The 18706-nt window shown below is 39.9% G+C and overlaps 1 protein-coding gene across 2 annotated transcripts in view; it reads right to left on the bottom strand.

The window, feature by feature from the left end:
- Positions 1-18706, bottom strand: part of vps50 (VPS50 EARP/GARPII complex subunit) — a 122195-nt gene that overhangs the window by 41909 nt on the left and 61580 nt on the right. For both annotated transcript variants that reach the window (XM_085446784.1, XM_085446786.1), the window contains exons 14-20: positions 10192-10283; positions 9920-10014; positions 5827-5925; positions 4422-4512; positions 3172-3357; positions 1816-1934; positions 201-307 (exon numbers count right to left, since the gene is read on the bottom strand). In XM_085446784.1, the coding sequence (XP_085302910.1) occupies positions 201-307; positions 1816-1934; positions 3172-3357; positions 4422-4512; positions 5827-5925; positions 9920-10014; positions 10192-10283 (789 nt within the window). The remainder of the gene's footprint in view (positions 1-200; positions 308-1815; positions 1935-3171; positions 3358-4421; positions 4513-5826; positions 5926-9919; positions 10015-10191; positions 10284-18706) is intronic.

Here is an 18706-nt window from a genome sequence, read left to right as displayed (position 1 = left end):
CTCAGGGCGAAGGTTAACCACTATTAGTGCAGTTCAGTCATGCAGATGTGGAGCGTGCCAATTGCAGTATTTTGCAGGCTTTAATGATGAATAAATGAAACTCTCAGAAGGCCAGAGAGGACACACTGTCTGGACACCTCGCAAGCAGAGGTTAGTCATCAATGAGAGTGTGTGCGTGCGTGTGTGTTTCCAGGACTCACCAACAAGCCGGATGACGTTGAGCGTGGTGTTGGTGAGAATTGGTGCGTTGGTCTTATTGAGGTTGTAGTCGGACTTCTTCTTGGTTCTCATGGTTTCTCGGGGTACGCTGGTGGCAGAGTCAGAGAAAGTAGGTCAGAACCATGAGGAAAAAGAGACTTGCTAATACGTGTCAACATCATTAATCCCCTGAAATGATAGGGCCAGGTGCAAAGCCTTCACTGTGGGTCACAGTTCTTGTAATTGATCAATCAGAACCCATTTCACAACACAGGAAATGGGACCCCAGTGGTGAAGTCTCAGAACTGGTGATCCTGAAGCACCAGACCCTGACATGGAGCTCGCCAAGCCATATTAGCCAGCAATGATTACATGGGCAGAAATCATTACATGGTCTGTCTCATTTCTGCGACTATATGAGCCATTACATAATTAAGCACTAGTAATTCCTGCCTATAAGAACAGGAAATAAGGATTTTAGTGATCGTGGACTAATGTCAGCTGAGTACACGCGAGGAACTAAAAAGCATAAAATAATACTGTATGTCATCATACAAGGCAGGAAACAGAAACTGCAATGAATCAAGGTTTTGACTCCAGTGCAAATCCTAACGTTTTTTTTTAGATCAGCTCTCAGATTTGCCTAAAAACATTAATTTACTGCAAGTTCTTGGCAGTTCAGTTCATCACACACACACAAAATGAGCACAGCAGGCTTATCGACAAAGACCGTCCCAGCTGAACGGTGACGCAAAATTTAAGACCCCATCATGCTGCAGGGAAAATGCTGCAGTTCTAAACGAGGTCGGCTAAAACAGTTCGAGAGGAACATCTAAACTGTTAAAGCTGTGAAATGCTAAAACAGTTAGCGCTTGCATAAATGATAGGTTCTTTCCAATTCAAGCATCCCTGATAATAAAGGAGGCAAAATACAAAACTTTCTCCAGCTGCAATTAAACCCTCTTTCAAATGAAAATTAGTGCTTTAACACACTGAACAGAGAAGTGTATAATTGCCTTCACCATTATTAAATAGCCACTAATTTTACAATACGCACCAATTGCATTAGCCGAGGTAGAAAGGAAAGGTAACTTTTTCATGGATATACAAAAAGCTTACTGCTGACTTGGCAGGGTTAGCCAGAGGTTAGCTTAAATTGTTGGTGCTGGAGGTGCGAAGACTTGGTTAATGCCTTCAAAATGAAGACTCAAGTACAGACAGATAGTTTGGTGTGTGTAATTAACATAATCGGTGTGCTCACTTTTTGAATATTTCACAGCTAGCAGTGAAAATTTATTTTGTTTGTTAACTGGTCCATGTACCAGCTGTCCAAAGCTGTCTTCAACGTGTCTGATAAGATAAACAAACTATAATTCATGTTCTCAATTTTCATATAAAAATAAAAAACAACAAAAAACAACAAAAAAAAAAAAAAACAAGCAAGAAACTAAATTTTGGTCTTCAGAACAACTGGAACAGAACTGAAATCTAACAACTCTTTCGGACAGCACAAACATAAATCCAGTTATCAAACAAGCTGAAAGTGGAATTAAACAGAAGATTCATGGACTGTCTGTAAATTTGAGGCATACACTCGGAGCCGGACATGGAACTGACCTCTTTAGAGGAGCATCACCCGTCTGCTCATCAACGTAGTCCTGCTTGAGCTCCTCTGGGACATCGCTGTCGCTGTCGTAATCCTGGTACACGCTTTTCTCCAGCTCGTCTGACTCGTACTTGAGAAACGGTGAAGAGAAAGATGAGATTGAAGTCAGGGGTAAAAACGCGGTGGATAGAGTTCAGATAAAGTGGGTAAAACAGAGAGAAGACAAGTGTTAAGACAGGTGTGAAAAAAGTCCAACTCCACGGGGAAATGGTGCCGGCGCTGTTGGTCGCAAGACACAGCAACAAAGAGTCCACAGAGATTTTGAAACAGCACAAAGTATTAACCCACTCCCCCAAGATAAAAATGGTGGAAGGCTAATAAAAACAAACTGCATTAACGCTCTGTGATTAAATTACCCACAAAGCAACAAATAAACACTTCAAATACCTCACATACTGCTGGGAGGGCACAAAATGTATTCACCTCTCACAAGAGAGTTCAGATTATACCTTACTGAAATAAGGCAATATTTTCTACATGCCAAGGGAACACAAGCATCATATATAAAGGATTACACACTTATGAACAGCCAAACACCAAGGGCTTATACAGATATGTTGATATGTCATCATAAAGTAAAGCCAAAGGTGTGGGGGGACCTCTGAAATCTGAAAGAGAAATATTGTTTTCCATAGGAGGAGCAGATGAGTAGCCTCTGTAGCATGAGGCAATAGTTGTTATTTCCTAAAAGGGACACTACTTAAATTAAAAGCAAAGTGCTTTTAATTTATATTTAACACAAAACACAGTTCCCGAAAATGTATTAAGAAATTAAAAGGATTCCTATACCGGAGGCCTGGACACTAACAAACTCAAAGAAAAAAAAAAAACAGCTGCATTACATGAAACTCTTTTCTTGGGTTAATCATTAGCCAAGTACAAGTTTATTTTCTATTGAATGGCTAACATTACTTGTCAGACAGTGTGTCAAAGCCCTGTAATGACTATGGCACGTTTTGCACGGCTGCCCTCAAACCCCTAATAAACACTTGTTATGACCCTGGTGATGAGAGCTTAAGGGACGCTGATTATTTCTCAAATCAGTTCACCTCCTTATGAACTCGTCTGAAGTTTGACTCTATAGGCAGGCTTAATTAGGCATACTTATGTAAGTGGGTTTATCTAGCTGGTGGAAACGCACGCTCTATAATCAAATCTAGTTCTGTGTTTCAATTCTAACTTGTGACTTTTTCCAAAATGACCATATTCCTAAAAATACTGCAGTATTATAACAGATTTCAACTTTCAACAGACACGACTTATTCTTAACTTTTTTTACAAGATGGAGTGTGTTTCCTAACACCTACCCCATTGGATGCCAGCACATCCTCCGTCTCCTCTTCCTTGTGCTCCATGTGCATCTCAAAGGGGTTTCCCTCTCGCTGGTACTGCTGGAACAGGGACAGCTCCTCCTGGGCCGAGCTGCTCAAAGACGCGGCCTGCCTACTCGGGGACACCGAAGGCGAGCGACACTGACCCATAAACTTAAACTCCTGGATCGGAGAAGATGGGACACAGGGACGCACAGGGAATTGTTACTGATCAGAGTATCCTACAAAAAGTCTATGAGACTTTTAAAATGAATAAAGTTAGAGGTAATTTAAAAGAAAACAGAGCCAAGAACTCCAATTAACACGTCACTTGTACACAGTACCTTTGACCACTTGGTTTTAAGCGGCTGCATCACAACAAAAGCTAAATCACCATCTGTACAGGACGTCTGTGAGGAATTCCACTACGCACGCTTAAATCATACTGTAGTGAAGGCCAAGTAATACATTGCCTGCATAGTAAAGTGATAAAGGCATGTAAAATTCCCATGCAAGTCCATTTATTAGGAGGGTTCTTTGGTATGCTTATTTATCGTTTTGTGCGTACAAGCAAAACAGAGATGAAGGAAAAAAGATAAAGATGAAAAAATACTCGAGTTCACTGCACTCATTTTCTTTACGTTCCTTTCCATTCATCAGTGTTGCTTTGAAGTGCAACGAGCTGTACACTCAGATCGCAAAATGTTTTCTTCTACTTAATCTTGGAATTTCTTCAGCATTGTTAAATGCCACAGTGTTACCTGAGTATTCCTGCTGACCATTTCCATCCCTTTATGAACAGCGTACCCATCGTCTGATGGCTGCTTCCAGCAGGTTAACCTGCCATCTCAAATCATCTCAAACTGGTTTCCTGAATGTGACATTGAGTTCATTGTACAGAGACGGCCTCCAGATTTTAATCCAATAGGATGTGGTGGAATAGGAGATTCAGAGATGGATGTGCAGTCCATAGGAAAGGTTGTATTTTTTAACTGTGGCTCATGAGTGTGAGAAAAACTGTCTAACATACATCCCATAAGGGACAGCAGCCGTTTGATCTTCATCTGTGTTTTATAATGAGCAGTGAACTTTACGCACTTGCACCCGGTTGCACGCGCGCACACGTCACTGAGCAGATTCAGCGTTTCACATCCTCATGCAAATTTCACAGCAGTGAGTGACACCGTGGAATAAATGAAATCACCCTCCCTTCACCTTTTCGCCTCAGTGCTGTGTCTCTTACTCACATGGAGCTGGGCTATGTTAAAGTTAGACTTGACTGGACACAGTTCCCACGTCTCATTTTCCAGAAACATCCTCAGCTCCTCTAGTCGGGCCCTGAGGGGTTGCGAAAAGAGAAAAGGGAATGAGCACAGTGCTGAGGAAAAGGTCAAGAAGAAGAAAAAGTGAAAGACACAGAAAGCATTAACATCTGTCCATTAATCACCTAATTCAACCCCGTATAGTCAAGCAGCTCCCAATTTAAACACAATGACATCAATAAAGCCTGCAAAGGTCACTAATGCGAAGTGTGAAGGAAAAGTTCTGTGTGTGCTGTTTGCAACACGATTCAATGCTAACTGTGATCACAGCTCACAGCAGCCACCCCAGGTGCTCACCCGCTAGCTCAGTATCCTTCCTTCGGTGTGAAATGTCAGTGCGGTGTTCATTTCAAACACAGCAGTGCTGCTTGTTTCTTTTCTTTAAGGCGTTTAAAGTATGAAAGTAAAAAAACACAAAAGACAGTGTCGAATATTCACTGTAATACTGTACACTCGTCCACTCGACAACTGAATTTCTTTAATTCAATCCACTGTGAATCAGAGGACATTAAAACCTTGAGACTAGTTCAATCGCTCAGCACGAAAAAAACAAAACAAAACAAAGAAAACCCCATGCGGATATCAACAATGCTGGAGTTCTAAAATATTTATTATGCCTGAACTCTGACAATGTCAGTCTGTGCTTTGCATCCAGAGGCTGACAGTACACCCCCGCTGATGACCGGGTGTGTTACCGCAGGAACCAGACGGAGAAACATAGACATACTTTGCTATAGGGTAAATATAAAGCACTCTGAATGGCACGGTGTAAAGGTGTGTGTGTGTGTTTGGTCGAGTCTTCTTCATCTCTGGGTTTCTTTGACCTCTTTCTGCTTTTTCGTTACATGTTCACACCTCCATGTCACCACCTGTAACCCAAAGCTGTACCCGATTTGTGTCACAGGACTGACGCTTATAAGAGGAATCATATTTAAGCGCGTTATCAACGATTCTTGACAGGTAACCTTAACACTGATCAATGCAAATCACCTCAGATGATGTGGAGCCTTCTGCGTGAAACTATACATATTTATGAATTTGGCAGGAGGTTATGTAATCAGGATGTAAATGTGCTTCCAGCTCAGTGAGTGTTGGCATGTAATTACACATCTAGCTCCGAAGAGGGTTACGCCTGGGATAGAGCATGTTGGAGGCAGCAAGTGGTTATCGCCGTGTGCAAAGGTTTCTCTTACATAACGATATCCTGCTTTCTAAGAAATGGTTTCATCTACTTTCCATCATGTTTAGCTTTGAAAGACTTGACCAACATTTGCCATAACTTTCACATGGTTCGGATGATGATCAAACAGAAGCCCCAGACGTTTCTTACCTGTGGTAGTTTTTAAAGTAGTTGACACTCTGGCGTTTGATAGACTCCTGCAGGACCTCAGACTTACTGCCACAAAACTCCTCACCCACCTGCATCAACCTGAAAGAGAAGGTTGGCGGGAAAAACTGATCACAAATCCAAAAGTGTGGCAGGAGGGAAGGAAGATAAAGTAAGGAGAGCTAGAGACAAAGACAGAGACAGAGTGGAAGTGTTAAAACAAACCTCCTGTTTGAAGAGACTGCACTAAGACAAACTGGCATTCTGCAGCCCGTGTTGGCTCGAGAGATGCAATGAACACAACAGCTTTATCGATAGCTGCAGGGATGAGATGGCTCATTTACAGTAGGTATCTTATCAGATGAAGTCTATAATGAGAGGACAAACCAGCTGCCTAATGAACCACTGAAGCCAACCTTTGAGGTTAGAGCTTTGAAATAACTTCACTTATAGCTAGGTGTGCAGAGAGATGCCACAACTGCAGGTCAGGAATATCATGATTAAGCCAGTTGTTGGTTAATTTGTTTAATAAAAAAAAAAACAAAAAAACAATTGCCACTCATTACATTAGAGGCAGCTGACAAACCTAAGGTAAGTCTAACATGATAAGAGAGCACTAAGGTGCTGGGATCTCTCACTGCAGGAGTCATGGCTTCGGGTTTTCCAATATCAAAAACAGCCTTTAGCGTATCAAAGCCACAGGAGGATTACTGCTGTGTGTGTGTGTGTGTGTGTGTGTGTGTGTGTGTGTGTGTGACTGACAGCTGAGCCAGCAGAGGCTCTGACACATTGTACACATGTCTGCTCTGGTAACTCTGTAACATGCGAGTCAAGAGAGAGCGCGAGGCTAAAGAAGTGGAACCACAGAATTTTCCGTTAAAGCACCCAGTTCAAATAATATTCCCCATTTGTACTTTACAAAACATTTGATTTCAAGTATGCAAGCATATACTCATTGTAACTGGTACTGTTATGTCTATGATAAAAAAAAAAAACTCTTAACCTTATTTTATTTTGTTGTTTTTACAAGAATAAAGGTGTTTATAGAGGAGATACTGAAGAAATGATACTGGAGCAAAAACATCACACACGTTTCACTGCAGTGTTTCACATGCATTTCTATACCCGGTTATTCCCTTAAGTAAAGAATGTGTTAATCTACAGGGAGTGCAGAAGTATTAGGCAAGTTGTATTTTTGAGGAATAATTTTATTATTGAACAACAACCATGTTCTCAATGAACCCAAAAAACTCATTAATATCAAAGCTGAATGTTTTTGGAAGTAGTTTTTAGTTTGGTTTTAGTTTTAGCTATTTTAGGGGGATATCTGTGTGTGCAGGTGACTATTACTGTGCATAATTATTAGGCAACTTAACAAAAAACAAATATATACCCATTTCAATTATTTATTTTCACCAGTGACACCAATATAACATCTCAACATTCACAAATATACATTTCTGACATTCAAAAACAAAACAAAAACAAATCAGCGACCAATATAGCCACCTTTCTTTGCAAGGACACTCAAAAGCCTGCCATTCATGGATTCTGTCAGTGTTTTGATCTGTTCACCATCAACATTGCGTGCAGCAGCAACCACAGCCTCCCAGACACTGTTCAGAGAGGTGTACTGTTTTCCCTCCTTGTAAATCTCACATTTGATGATGGACCACAGGTTCTCAATGGGGTTCAGATCAGGTGAACAAGGTAGCCATGTCATTAGTTTTTCTTCTTTTATACCCTTTCTTGCCAGCCACGCTGTGGAGTACTTGGACGCGTGTGATGGAGCATTGTCCTGCATGAAAATCATGTTTTTCTTGAAGGATGCAGACTTCTTCCTGTACCACTGCTTGAAGAAGGTGTCTTCCAGAAACTGGCAGTAGGACTGGGAGTTGAGCTTGACTCCATCCTCAACCCGAAAAGGCCCCACAAGCTCATCTTTGATGATACCAGCCCAAACCAGTACTCCACCTCCACCTTGCTGGCGTCTGAGTCGGACTGGAGCTCTCTGCCCTTTACCAATCCAGCCACGAGCCCATCCATCTGGCCCATCAAGACTCACTCTCATTTCATCAGTCCATAAAACCTTAGAAAAACCAGTCTTGAGATATTTCTTGGCCCAGTCTTGACGTTTCAGCTTGTGTGTCTTGTTCAGTGGTGGTCGTCTTTCAGCCTTTCTTACCTTGGCCATGTCTCTGAGTATTGCACACCTTGTGCTTTTGGGCACTCCAGTGATGTTGCAGCTCTGAAATATGGCCAAACTGGTGGCAAGTGGCATCTTGGCAGCTGCACGCTTGACTTTTCTCAGTTCATGGGCAGTTATTTTGCGCCTTAGTTTTTCCACATGCTTCTTGCGACCCTGTTGACTATTTTGAATGAAACGCTTGATTGTTCGATGATCACGCTTCAGAAGCTTTGCAGTTTTGAGACTGCTGCATCCCTCTGCAAGATATCTCACTATTTTTGACTTTTCTGAGCCTGTCAAGTCCTTCTTTTGACCCATTTTGCCAAAGGAAAGGAAGTTGCCTAATAATTATGCACACCTGATATAGGGTGTTGATGTCATTAGACCACACCCCTTCTCATTACAGAGATGCACATCACCTAATATGCTTAATTGGTAGTAGGCTTTCGAGCCTATACAGCTTGGAGTAAGACAACATGCATGAAGAGGATGATGTGGACAAAATACTCATTTGCCTAATAATTCTGCACTCCCTGTATTCTTAACAGTACTTCAGTCTTACTTGATAACAGTGTCTGATATGCAATGACAGCAACTCTACATATCCTAATCAGGAAGACGTGCACATGATATTTCTTTTAACAACGTTTCTGAAAGCCATAGCAAAGAGCTTTTACAGCGATAAGAACGCTAAAACAACCCATCAGCTCACAGTAAACACTTGCAGAAACAGCATTTCTGATGCAGAACTGGCACACAGTAACTTGAGCTCTGGGTTGGTGGAATCTTTCACTTTTTGCTTTTTCTTTGGATGTTGTGTTTAGAGGTGCTGGGGTAGTTTTAGGGCAGGGTTAACGTGTAGGCACCATGTGTGTGGTTTCATGTCACTGTTGTTACTTTTCACGCAAAAAAGTCTGAAGAAGCCGCAAAACACTGCAGACCCCAGAGTTATTCTGTAGTTTTCATTATTAGTTATTTTGTGTCCACGCTGTTCGCCCGCCCAGCAGGGTGACGACTATAGCCCACCAGCCTTTTACGACTGAGGGGTGAAAATCCAAAAAAGCCTCCTCAGACTGACTGAGTTAACCAATTTGACCAAAGTGAAAAAGACTAAAGCTAAACACATGTCCTGTCTATTTGATATGAACACCCACTATTTTTTCCATTACTTTCCTTTATATTCACATCCATTTAATATAATCTTTTTAAACGTTTCACAAAAAGGTTTTTCCAGATCTAGTTTTAGTTTTATGTTTCCTAACTTATAATGATCTTTGTAGTCTGCTTCGTATTTTCTGTCTCTCTCCTATGATGTGAGGGGATCGTTCTTGATGAATCAATGATATATTTTTTCTGCGGAGCTAAACAAAGAACTTGCGTAATGCAAAAAACGTCACAATCACTTGATGAGTAACTGCGATACCACTGCTAGATTTAGGAAACACCACCATTAACACATTGTAGAGCCACATCTCTGATTCTTGAGCGCTGGTTTAGCTCACCGGGAAGAGCAGGCACCCATATGCCGTATACCTGGGTTTAAATCTGACCCGCGGCCCTTTGCCACACGTCTTCTCCTCTCACGCTCTGTTTCCCTGTAACTCTTCACTGTACCCCACTGAAAAAGGCCCAAAAAAATATCCATGATTCTTCTTAGTACACTAGGAAAAAGGGGGAGTTGGAGAAACGGGTTTGGAGAAATTACCTTTATAGTTAACAAAAAACAGTTGCCATTATTGGAAGCATAAGAATGAATGAGTGTGAGTCTAAAACTTAAAAAAAAGGATGAGAGGTGTGTGTGTGTGTGTGGGGGGGGGCACACAAAGAGGAAGGGACAGCAATAGCAAGATAATGAGGGCCAATTATTGGATACAAGCATGAGCTGTCTGCACTAAACCTGAGGCGTACCTGCTGATGACATCCAGTACCACTATGAAATCGTCGTATTTGAAGTTCGACATGTCTGTCCCCAGGATGTAGGCCTTCACTTTCAACTGGACATCCTGTGGAGAGAAATAATAGTGACACAGTGATTTGTGGGAGGAGAACCTGTGATAAGGCAGCTCCAAGTGGCTCAGAAATTAAAATAAAAAATAAAAAATGAAATATAAATTTAATGGAAGAGAAATGCTTCAGAAAAACTTTGTTTTTTAAACGGTGGTGCAGACTTTTCAACAAACCTGCCAGATTCGTGTCAGTCCATGCTCCAACTTCTTCTTCACATAACTGCGGTCCACGGCCAGCTCATCGGACTCGGCGGCAGCAGCATCCTCTGCAGGTAGTCAAAAAGGCATACAGTTGAATTAAAAACGAAAACACACACACACACACACAGTGACCAATTAAAATTCTCTATTCAGATCCACCTCCTTTACCTTCTGGCTTGGCTGTCATTTCAGAGTCAAAGACTCTGCATCATTTAGCAATTTTAACGCGCATTTGCACAATGAAGACTGGATCGCAATCCACTCCCAGCACAAAAAGGTAATTATGTTAAATGAAAGATTAAAATCCATCGGTGTATTTTAATATGAAAGGGAACACGGTGGTGTCAAAAGTCCTTCATTGTCAGCTAAAGAGTGGGAGACTTTCTGTAGTGGCTGACAGTCAGCATCTGTCAAGAGTGTAGATCGTGTTACTCCCAACAGAGAGCGAAGAGTGACAGCAGCCTAGAAGCAAGGAGAACAAAGCTGGATGACAGCTTAATACAGGCCTGGATCCCTGTTCACTGTCACACCATCAGATATGCTAGTTTCTCAATTATCAGGTCAGTACCCTCTCTTTCTGTGTGCATTTTTCTTCGTCTCCCCGATCAGATAGATCAGACCACCATGTGGCAACGACACTGTAGCGTGTCGAAACGGCAGCGATGCTTCCCCTAAGCTGAAAATTGCTTTCATTAAATTCAAGCCGCTCTCATGTTTGAAGGGAATTTTTAGGAAAGCCACGAGCAGTTAGCCTGTAAGTCAACAAACGAGCAGTTCTCGGTTTCACATTAAATTCTATTCTAACGTAAAATAAAACCAAACGATTGGGAAAACCCAGCTTTTTATAGTTGATTTAAAGATTCACATTTTATACAGTAAATATGTAGTTTAAACACTTTCAGACTCTTGCTTAGCTTCATAGTTTCGTTCTTATACATGAGAAGAGTAGATCTGCAGATTATTAAAAAAAAAAAATCAAATATTTATCTTAATTTGGGTGGTTTCTTTTTCATCTTCTGTCTGAAATAAGCTGTTTGAGTTTCTTTCCTCTTAAGGTAGCTTCTGCTGATTATCTGCCCCTCATCCGGAGCTTCATGCATAAGATGACCAGATAGGGGAAATCCACTCTCTTCGACATCACACAGATCCAAGAGTGAAAAACTCTTTGGGCTCACCCGGACTTTAATATACCCCGACCTTGAATTTGAAACCGTGGCTGTTTTTACTACGTTCTATTAAAACGAATAAATATATGTGTTATTTACATGAATAAGTAAAATCACAGTGGTTCCTTTTCAAATAGATTACCTTTTCCTTTCATCGTCTTCCTATTGGATTAACATGGAATTTCAATTTGGGAACAGGCATGAATTATGCAGCAAGATGACTGAAAGACCCGCAGACCGAAACACAAACACATAATTTAACTCCGCTTGGCTCAAACGTCTGCTGTCAAACAGAGCATCTGTGCAGTGGCCCTGCTGTGCACGACTATAAATATCTCCTGCAATTTTTTAAATGAGAAAACTGTACGTGTACGTTATGTGCTCAGAAAAGAAAAGTATGTGGTGACGTTACAAAGCTGCGTATGAAAACAATCTGTGGTGGTGAATGTGTTTTCATATTAACGCTGGAACAAAAAGCGCATCCATTTAAAAAGAAAAATGAAGAAAAAAGCCATACACATGAATCTGCATTAGATTTACACAGCCCACATGCTGTGTAAATCTAATTATATAAATATAATGACAAAAAAGGAAAGAAAGAGCCAGCAGGGACAGTTACATCAAGATGTTGTGAGGGGAGAATTAGGTCACTGCTGAGTGAAAAAACAGGAAAAGACATTAAAAGAAAACAGAACAAAAGAAAAAAAATTGGATCCAAGACATAAAGGAAAATAAAAACAAACACAGGAACTCCTCAATGAACTGACGCTTCGATGCCTTTGAGTGTACTTTTTCTTGTTACAGAGATAAGAAGTTCAAAAAGTAAAGAATCTTTAGATCAGTGATGCCCAAAATACAACAATTCTCCAACAAGTGGTTTAGCTGAATAATGAGTCCAAAAATATATTTTAGTAAAACTACTGATGCCTGATCATTCAGAGCTTAAATCTTGAGTTTAAAATGAACATTTTTTTAAACTTGTAAAGCTAAAGAATGAAAATCCTCAACTTTAATGACCTAAAAGGTTTGTCACGTTTATTTTATGCCCAGCAATTAATGTTAGAGCATCAAACCACTAAGAAACGTGTTGTTCTTACCCCAACTACACATGAGGAAATAATTATTTCATCCCATGCTGCACCATGTCTACAGATTCAATGTCTTCCATCAACCTCTCCACTACTATTGGCAAGATCAAAGAGCTGTCAAAGGACATCAGGGACGAGACTGTACAAGGCTGGAGTGAGCTACAAGAACATCAAGCTGGGTGAGAAGGTGACAACTGTTGGTGTGGTTACTCAGAAACCCAAGAAAGAATTGAAATCTCTCAGCACTCGCATCGTTCCCATAACTCAAGTCGCTGTGTTTGTAGGAAGAAAAATGCTGAGCATGACCCGAAGAACATCATCAGCACGGTCGAGCACGGAGGTGGGAACATTATGCTTCGGGGCTGTTTTTCCCTGCTAAGGGTACAGGATGACTTCAACGCGTCTTGGACGAGAACACTGACGATGGGCTTGTGGATGCGTCTTCCAGCATCACAGTGACCCAAAACATACAGCCAAGGTAACAAAGGAGTGTCTAAAGAAGGCAGTGACCTTTCGATTAAAATGAAACTATCGTAAAAATTAGAGTCTGTTTATTGCTTTGGAAGTGAGAAAACTTACAAATTCAGCAGTGGATGAGATAATTGTTTTCCCCCACTGTAACTGCTTTATATCACAGACATGGTCAAACATTTCCATAGTCATCAGGGTGAAAACTCCCCCTCCTGTTACCAAGGATTGATGATGTTCACTTTGGGCACCAGACCTGCAAAATGATTTAATAGACAAGGAGATGCAACTTTTATGCCAAACCGTAGATCTAATTTAAATTCCGGTCAGCAAGAATATTTTTGCACCTGCCTATCATGGATGATTATCTTCTCGTCCCACCAACTGATTGCAATCTTCACACTGAGAAATTCCCGGGGGGTTGATCTGATATGAAATGTGTGGCCTTATTCATCTACGTGTCTTGCCTCTTGGAAGTATTTTCATTACTTACCTTAACATCAGCCCATCCCTTCATTTTACCGTCACAGCCCTTACTTTCATTCTACATCCATAACATTACAATTGTAATAATAATAATAATTAAAAAAAAAAAAAAAAAAAAATAATAATAATAATAATAATAGCTGCTTTAAAACAAACAATCCAGTCTGGCGATTTTTAACAGATACCCATCTCTGGTTTTAATTTCAGTCATTAATTGGGATGCTGTTGTTAAACACCATCGCATCATTCACTGAAGGACAAAAGAACGCAGGCCTAGGAGACATGGTGACATGGCAACTTGACATATCGGGGTTCAATTTAATGAGCACACGGGCGGCAGTGGATGTGAGGCAGTGTGAGGGGGGGGGCGGGGACAAAAATTGGGGAAGACAAGTAGAAGAGAGGTCGTGAAAGCTAAGAGCTCTGATAAAATTGAGAGCAGGAACTGTAAGTGACTAATTCATGACACAATACTGAGATCCACAGGGTGTGTGCCAAAAAGAGTAAGTACGAAAAGAAGCACACAATCCTCCCCACCATTTTTAACACTGCAGTAATAACTAGTAGTTTGAAATTAGCATCCACTTGCCTACAAAACACTAGACTTTACAACAATGATAGCTTCAGAAAGAATGACACGCACCTAAATCCTGCCAAAAACATAACCACAGTTCTGATGGCCACTGGGAACAGTTGATTGGGGTTATTTTTATTTTTCCTTTAGGTGGTCATTTCACTGGAACACCACAGGAACAGCAAACATTCCAGCTGCATATCCACGGCAGATTGGTGATTCATCACTGAACATCACTTCCTTTCCATTATTCACAGCCTACAATTGCTGCTCTTTAGCCCTCTGTAGCCTTCTTTTCTTCTGTTTATTGTACGTGCTGGTTTTCATTTGGCTTCCTCTTTTCTGTCCTGATGCCCTCACTTTGTTTGCATGTTCTGTATTGAATTTCCTTATTAAAGATTTGGATAAATCTTTCTACTGTTTCACGAAACGACTCTCTTGCTGGTGCCATGACTTGTTTCAATTAGCCACGTGTAATAGCTTGCTCAGGTCTGCAAACACTCATTTAACTACAGCTTTACATTTCTTCAGAAAGCGATTGCATGAGATTTTCCTCTGCTTCAAGTGTTTCAACAATTTTTTCCTCTACTTGATCTGGAAAACTCATTAATTTAAATGACTAAAAATAGTGACTCCATAATTTTCCCTGTAAATGTGTATAACTAAAGAATCTCATTTGATTAACTGACAATCAGATATGACTATGTTTACTCAGTAAAAAATAAAATTAAAAGAAGAAAAGAAAAACCAAACAGGTTATAAGATGCACCCCGAAAATCTGATATCAATCTAGTACAGATAAAATCTATGGTTTTGCTTAAAGAGCAAAAGCAACTTATTCTGATAATTCACAAAACAATTTGGAACTGATAACCTTTATATTAAGTTTGACATAATATCCTGCCCCAATTTTTCATCTTTCCACCAGTTTTCTGAGTTTCTCATATTATGCTGCTGTTGTCACCTTAGTTCACGTCAGTGTGGTTTCCCGCTGCTAACCTGGTGAGGGTGGAGGCAGGCCTCCAACACTGACTAATAAAAACCTTAACAATTGCTTCTACAGAAGAGGAGGAAATAAATAACAGGGAAAGCAGGGAAAGCAACCCTTTGTGAATCCATAGGTGGCAAACAGTGTTTGACCTTTCGTGTCTGCGCAGGTAACAAAGTTCTTAGTGACTCACAGGTCAAACCCCTGCAGAGGCATCGGCCCCTCTGTGTGTTTTCTTAAAAAAATATGATGCATATAAAAGCAGCACGTGCACAACCTTTGCATTTTTCCAAAGCGGAAGGTTTTACCATTGTAGCCTGCAAAACACAATCTAAAAGAAGCAGTGGGTGATTATTAGTGTGTCATGGATAAAAAATATATATATTTATTTATTTATTTAATACATTTGAGAAATAACACAAAATGAAAGGGAGAAAAACAGAATGAATTACTGGCCAAAAATTGCCTGTAACGCCTGGTTAATAAATCCAAATGAATCTTAAAGGATTAAAGATGATCTAAGTGAGAGTTTAGTGCAGTCTGGACATAAAAAGTTTTTGGTTTTTTTTACTAACAAATAAAACTTAATGTCTTGGCATCTATTCATAGTATCTAACCTCCCACCAGAAATTATTTTTATTTGAAACATGCAGGTGCTTAAAAAGATTTCCATGGCAATTAGATTTACCACAAACTTCACTAAGTTGCAGTGGAAAAACACAACTCAGCCAATGTTTGAAAGCAGAAAAAAGCTAATCAGAGCTAAGAACCGATTAATAACAAATAACACACAAATGGAAAGAATAAATATATAATTCCTGGATTTTCATTTTCTAGGTTATAAGCTGTCCTGCAGTTAAACAGATATGGTGTTATATTTTAGATCACTGCCTTGCAACGTTTCACCAATGCAACAATATTAGGCATCACAGCAATGCTGTGTCATAATAGCATTGTTGTTGTGGATTACTCCATCACTCCGTTCTCTAATGTGCACCAAAAGAAGTAATCTTAGGACATTTCACACAAATTGACTCTCCCTACTTCAGTTTATATACCAAGATGCTATTAAACATTAATGTGGTGTGAAGGCAGCTTCTGTACATTCCAACATGCTCAATTGCTCTCCCACACAAGGAGCCACGGCTTCTCCCAGTGGCCATCGGAACTGATCAAACACGACGGGGAGTGTGCTACAGCGGCAAATCCATTGTGTTAGGTAGGGAGATGAAGGTCACCATCGCCACAAAATACTCTTTGACAAATGATAAAAGCTTATACAGTAAATTACTACTCACAACCCACCCGATCCACCCACAACCTGCCCCCGCACCCCACCAGGACAAAGCCAGGGTCAAGGACACCTTTACATGGAGGTGACAGTCAATCGAATAGTGACATGACAGATGTGCCTCAGGAAAGGGAAAATGGTACCCGTCCTTTCCACACTGAGGACGACCACATTTAATGAAGGATCCTGCGAACATAGCATGTCATCAACCATTTAGGACATCCTTTTGTGCCCTCATTCATTCACCTAATGAATGCTGTACAATATGGGGGATGAAAATAAATAGGCATGGCTAATATGACTGGTCTTCATTTACATCTTATTTTCGATAAATTCTTCAGATAATTATATTAACAGTAATCAGGTAACAGTAACTGGAAATCCAGTGTACTTTATTACTTTTATTCAACTTTTAAACCACAAATTACGAATTGCCTTGAGAATAGAGCTTCTTTGTATTTTGCTAGATAAAAGAGCAACAGAAGCAGCAATTTGTTGAAACGTTCAAATATACAGAGACACTGCATGTAAAGTACGGCAAAAACAGAAGGTTCAAGTCATTACTTTGTGTGACCACCTTTATTCTACAACACAGCCTGAACTCTCATAGAAAAGCTTTTTTAAGTAATTTCTTTAAATAGTCTTCAGGAATAGTTTTCCGGGCTTCTTGAACAACATTCAAAGCTCTTCTTTGGATCCTGGCTGCCTTTTCTCCTTCTTTGTCAAGATGATCCTACTGTGGGACTCATGTAATGGACACAGATGAATGTATTGTAATAGATACTGGACCCCTGGGAAAAATGATTCTAAACTCATCTATGCCTGGAAGTGTCATTTGTCCAAGTGTGCAACAATACATTGCTTCAATAGCATTGAAGTTGGAATCTGGGGTGGCCAATCTATGACTGATAAAGTTCCCTTGGGCGCTTTCCTATTTAGGTATGCAGTATGGTTGATCCCTCACAGATGGTATTACATGGTTGATAAAAATCAAATCCACAGTGGATCAGATTTCTGTCTTCACAATTCCATCATTTTGCCTCTCAGCTGACCTCCGACGAAAATACTGACAATGATTTGAATTTGGATTTAACGCTCCATATCATTTATGTTCATTCCTGGTCTAATGAAATTTGATACCTTAACCTTTTCTCCATGTTTTCTCAGTAATTAAATGATAGTTACAATTATATTGTTACATGCATTACAAAAGGTCTTCAGTTATCTGAGGACTGGTCAATAGAACAAAAAAAGAAAAAATAAAAGCATCAAAAGTGTCCTCATTAGGATTTTTGTTGGTGTGTAGGACTGCAGCCTATAGTTGTATATTGTTAGCTGGTAATTATGTGACAGTGCATTTCAGGTCTTTTTACAGAATAACGACAAAGTAATGTAACAGGTGTCTTGATGCGTGCACAATCATCCAGGTGAGGAAAATCTTGAGTAATGACTCCAACGCTGGCTGTAGATAGTTTTTTTTGCCTCTTTTACTTTTTACTGGGATATTCGGCTAATAGCTCTCTGGGAAAAAAAACACGGTGCAAAAATGCTATTTTATACCTATCAAACTGTTATCTTCAGCATTTTTTATAGATTCAACAAAGGAAGTGAAAGGCTGCAATGAAAGTATATAAAATACAATTTTAATTAGGTTCTTGCTAAGTTGTCTGTTCATCCCTTGAGTTGGGTGCCTTTTTACATTTAATAATTTATAAATACAGTGTTACAGGTCTTACCACAAAAAAAAAAAATCCTTGTACAGCTTCTAAAAAGGCCTGTTTGTATTAGCACAAAGCAGAAGAAACCCAAAGTCACATATGCATCATAGTCCACCAACTCTGCATGAATCTAATCCTTACACCCGGATCACATTAATTGCATAATGTAAATCCAATAATGAGTACATAAAATTCATATTCCAGTAATTAAGACAGACTACTGTTCTAGTTTAAGTTTCATAATGCAACATAACTAAAATACATCAAACTGCTGAGCATTACTGGAAAACTGGTTAATTGTAAAGCTATAATGACACATTTCATTGCACCACTGAAAAGAAGAGAATGAGACAGAGTAATTAGGAGTGATTGTTCTGCTACTGGCTGAAAAAAGAAAGCACTAAAGCACTGCCATGCATTTCACATTCTCTTTACAGGGCAAGGTTCAGTCATTCCTTTTTCGAAGGAAGAAATCTGCTAAACCTACAGGGAGTGCAGAATTATTAGGCAAGTTGTATTTTTGAGGAATAATTTTATTATTGAACAACAACCATGTTCTCAATGAACCCAAAAAACTCATTAATATCAAAGCTGAATGTTTTTGGAAGTAGTTTTTAGTTTGGTTTTAGTTTTAGCTATTTTAGGGGGATATCTGTGTGTGCAGGTGACTATTACTGTGCATAATTATTAGGCAACTTAACAAAAAACA

The sequence above is a fragment of the Copadichromis virginalis genome, linkage group LG22, assembly GCF_057382275.1.
Source record: "Copadichromis virginalis isolate Kocher_CV1m ecotype Utaka linkage group LG22, C_Virginalis_male_GT1.1, whole genome shotgun sequence".
In the NCBI taxonomy this organism is placed as follows: Eukaryota; Metazoa; Chordata; class Actinopteri; order Cichliformes; family Cichlidae; genus Copadichromis; species Copadichromis virginalis.
This window is presented reverse-complemented; position numbering and strand designations above follow the sequence as displayed.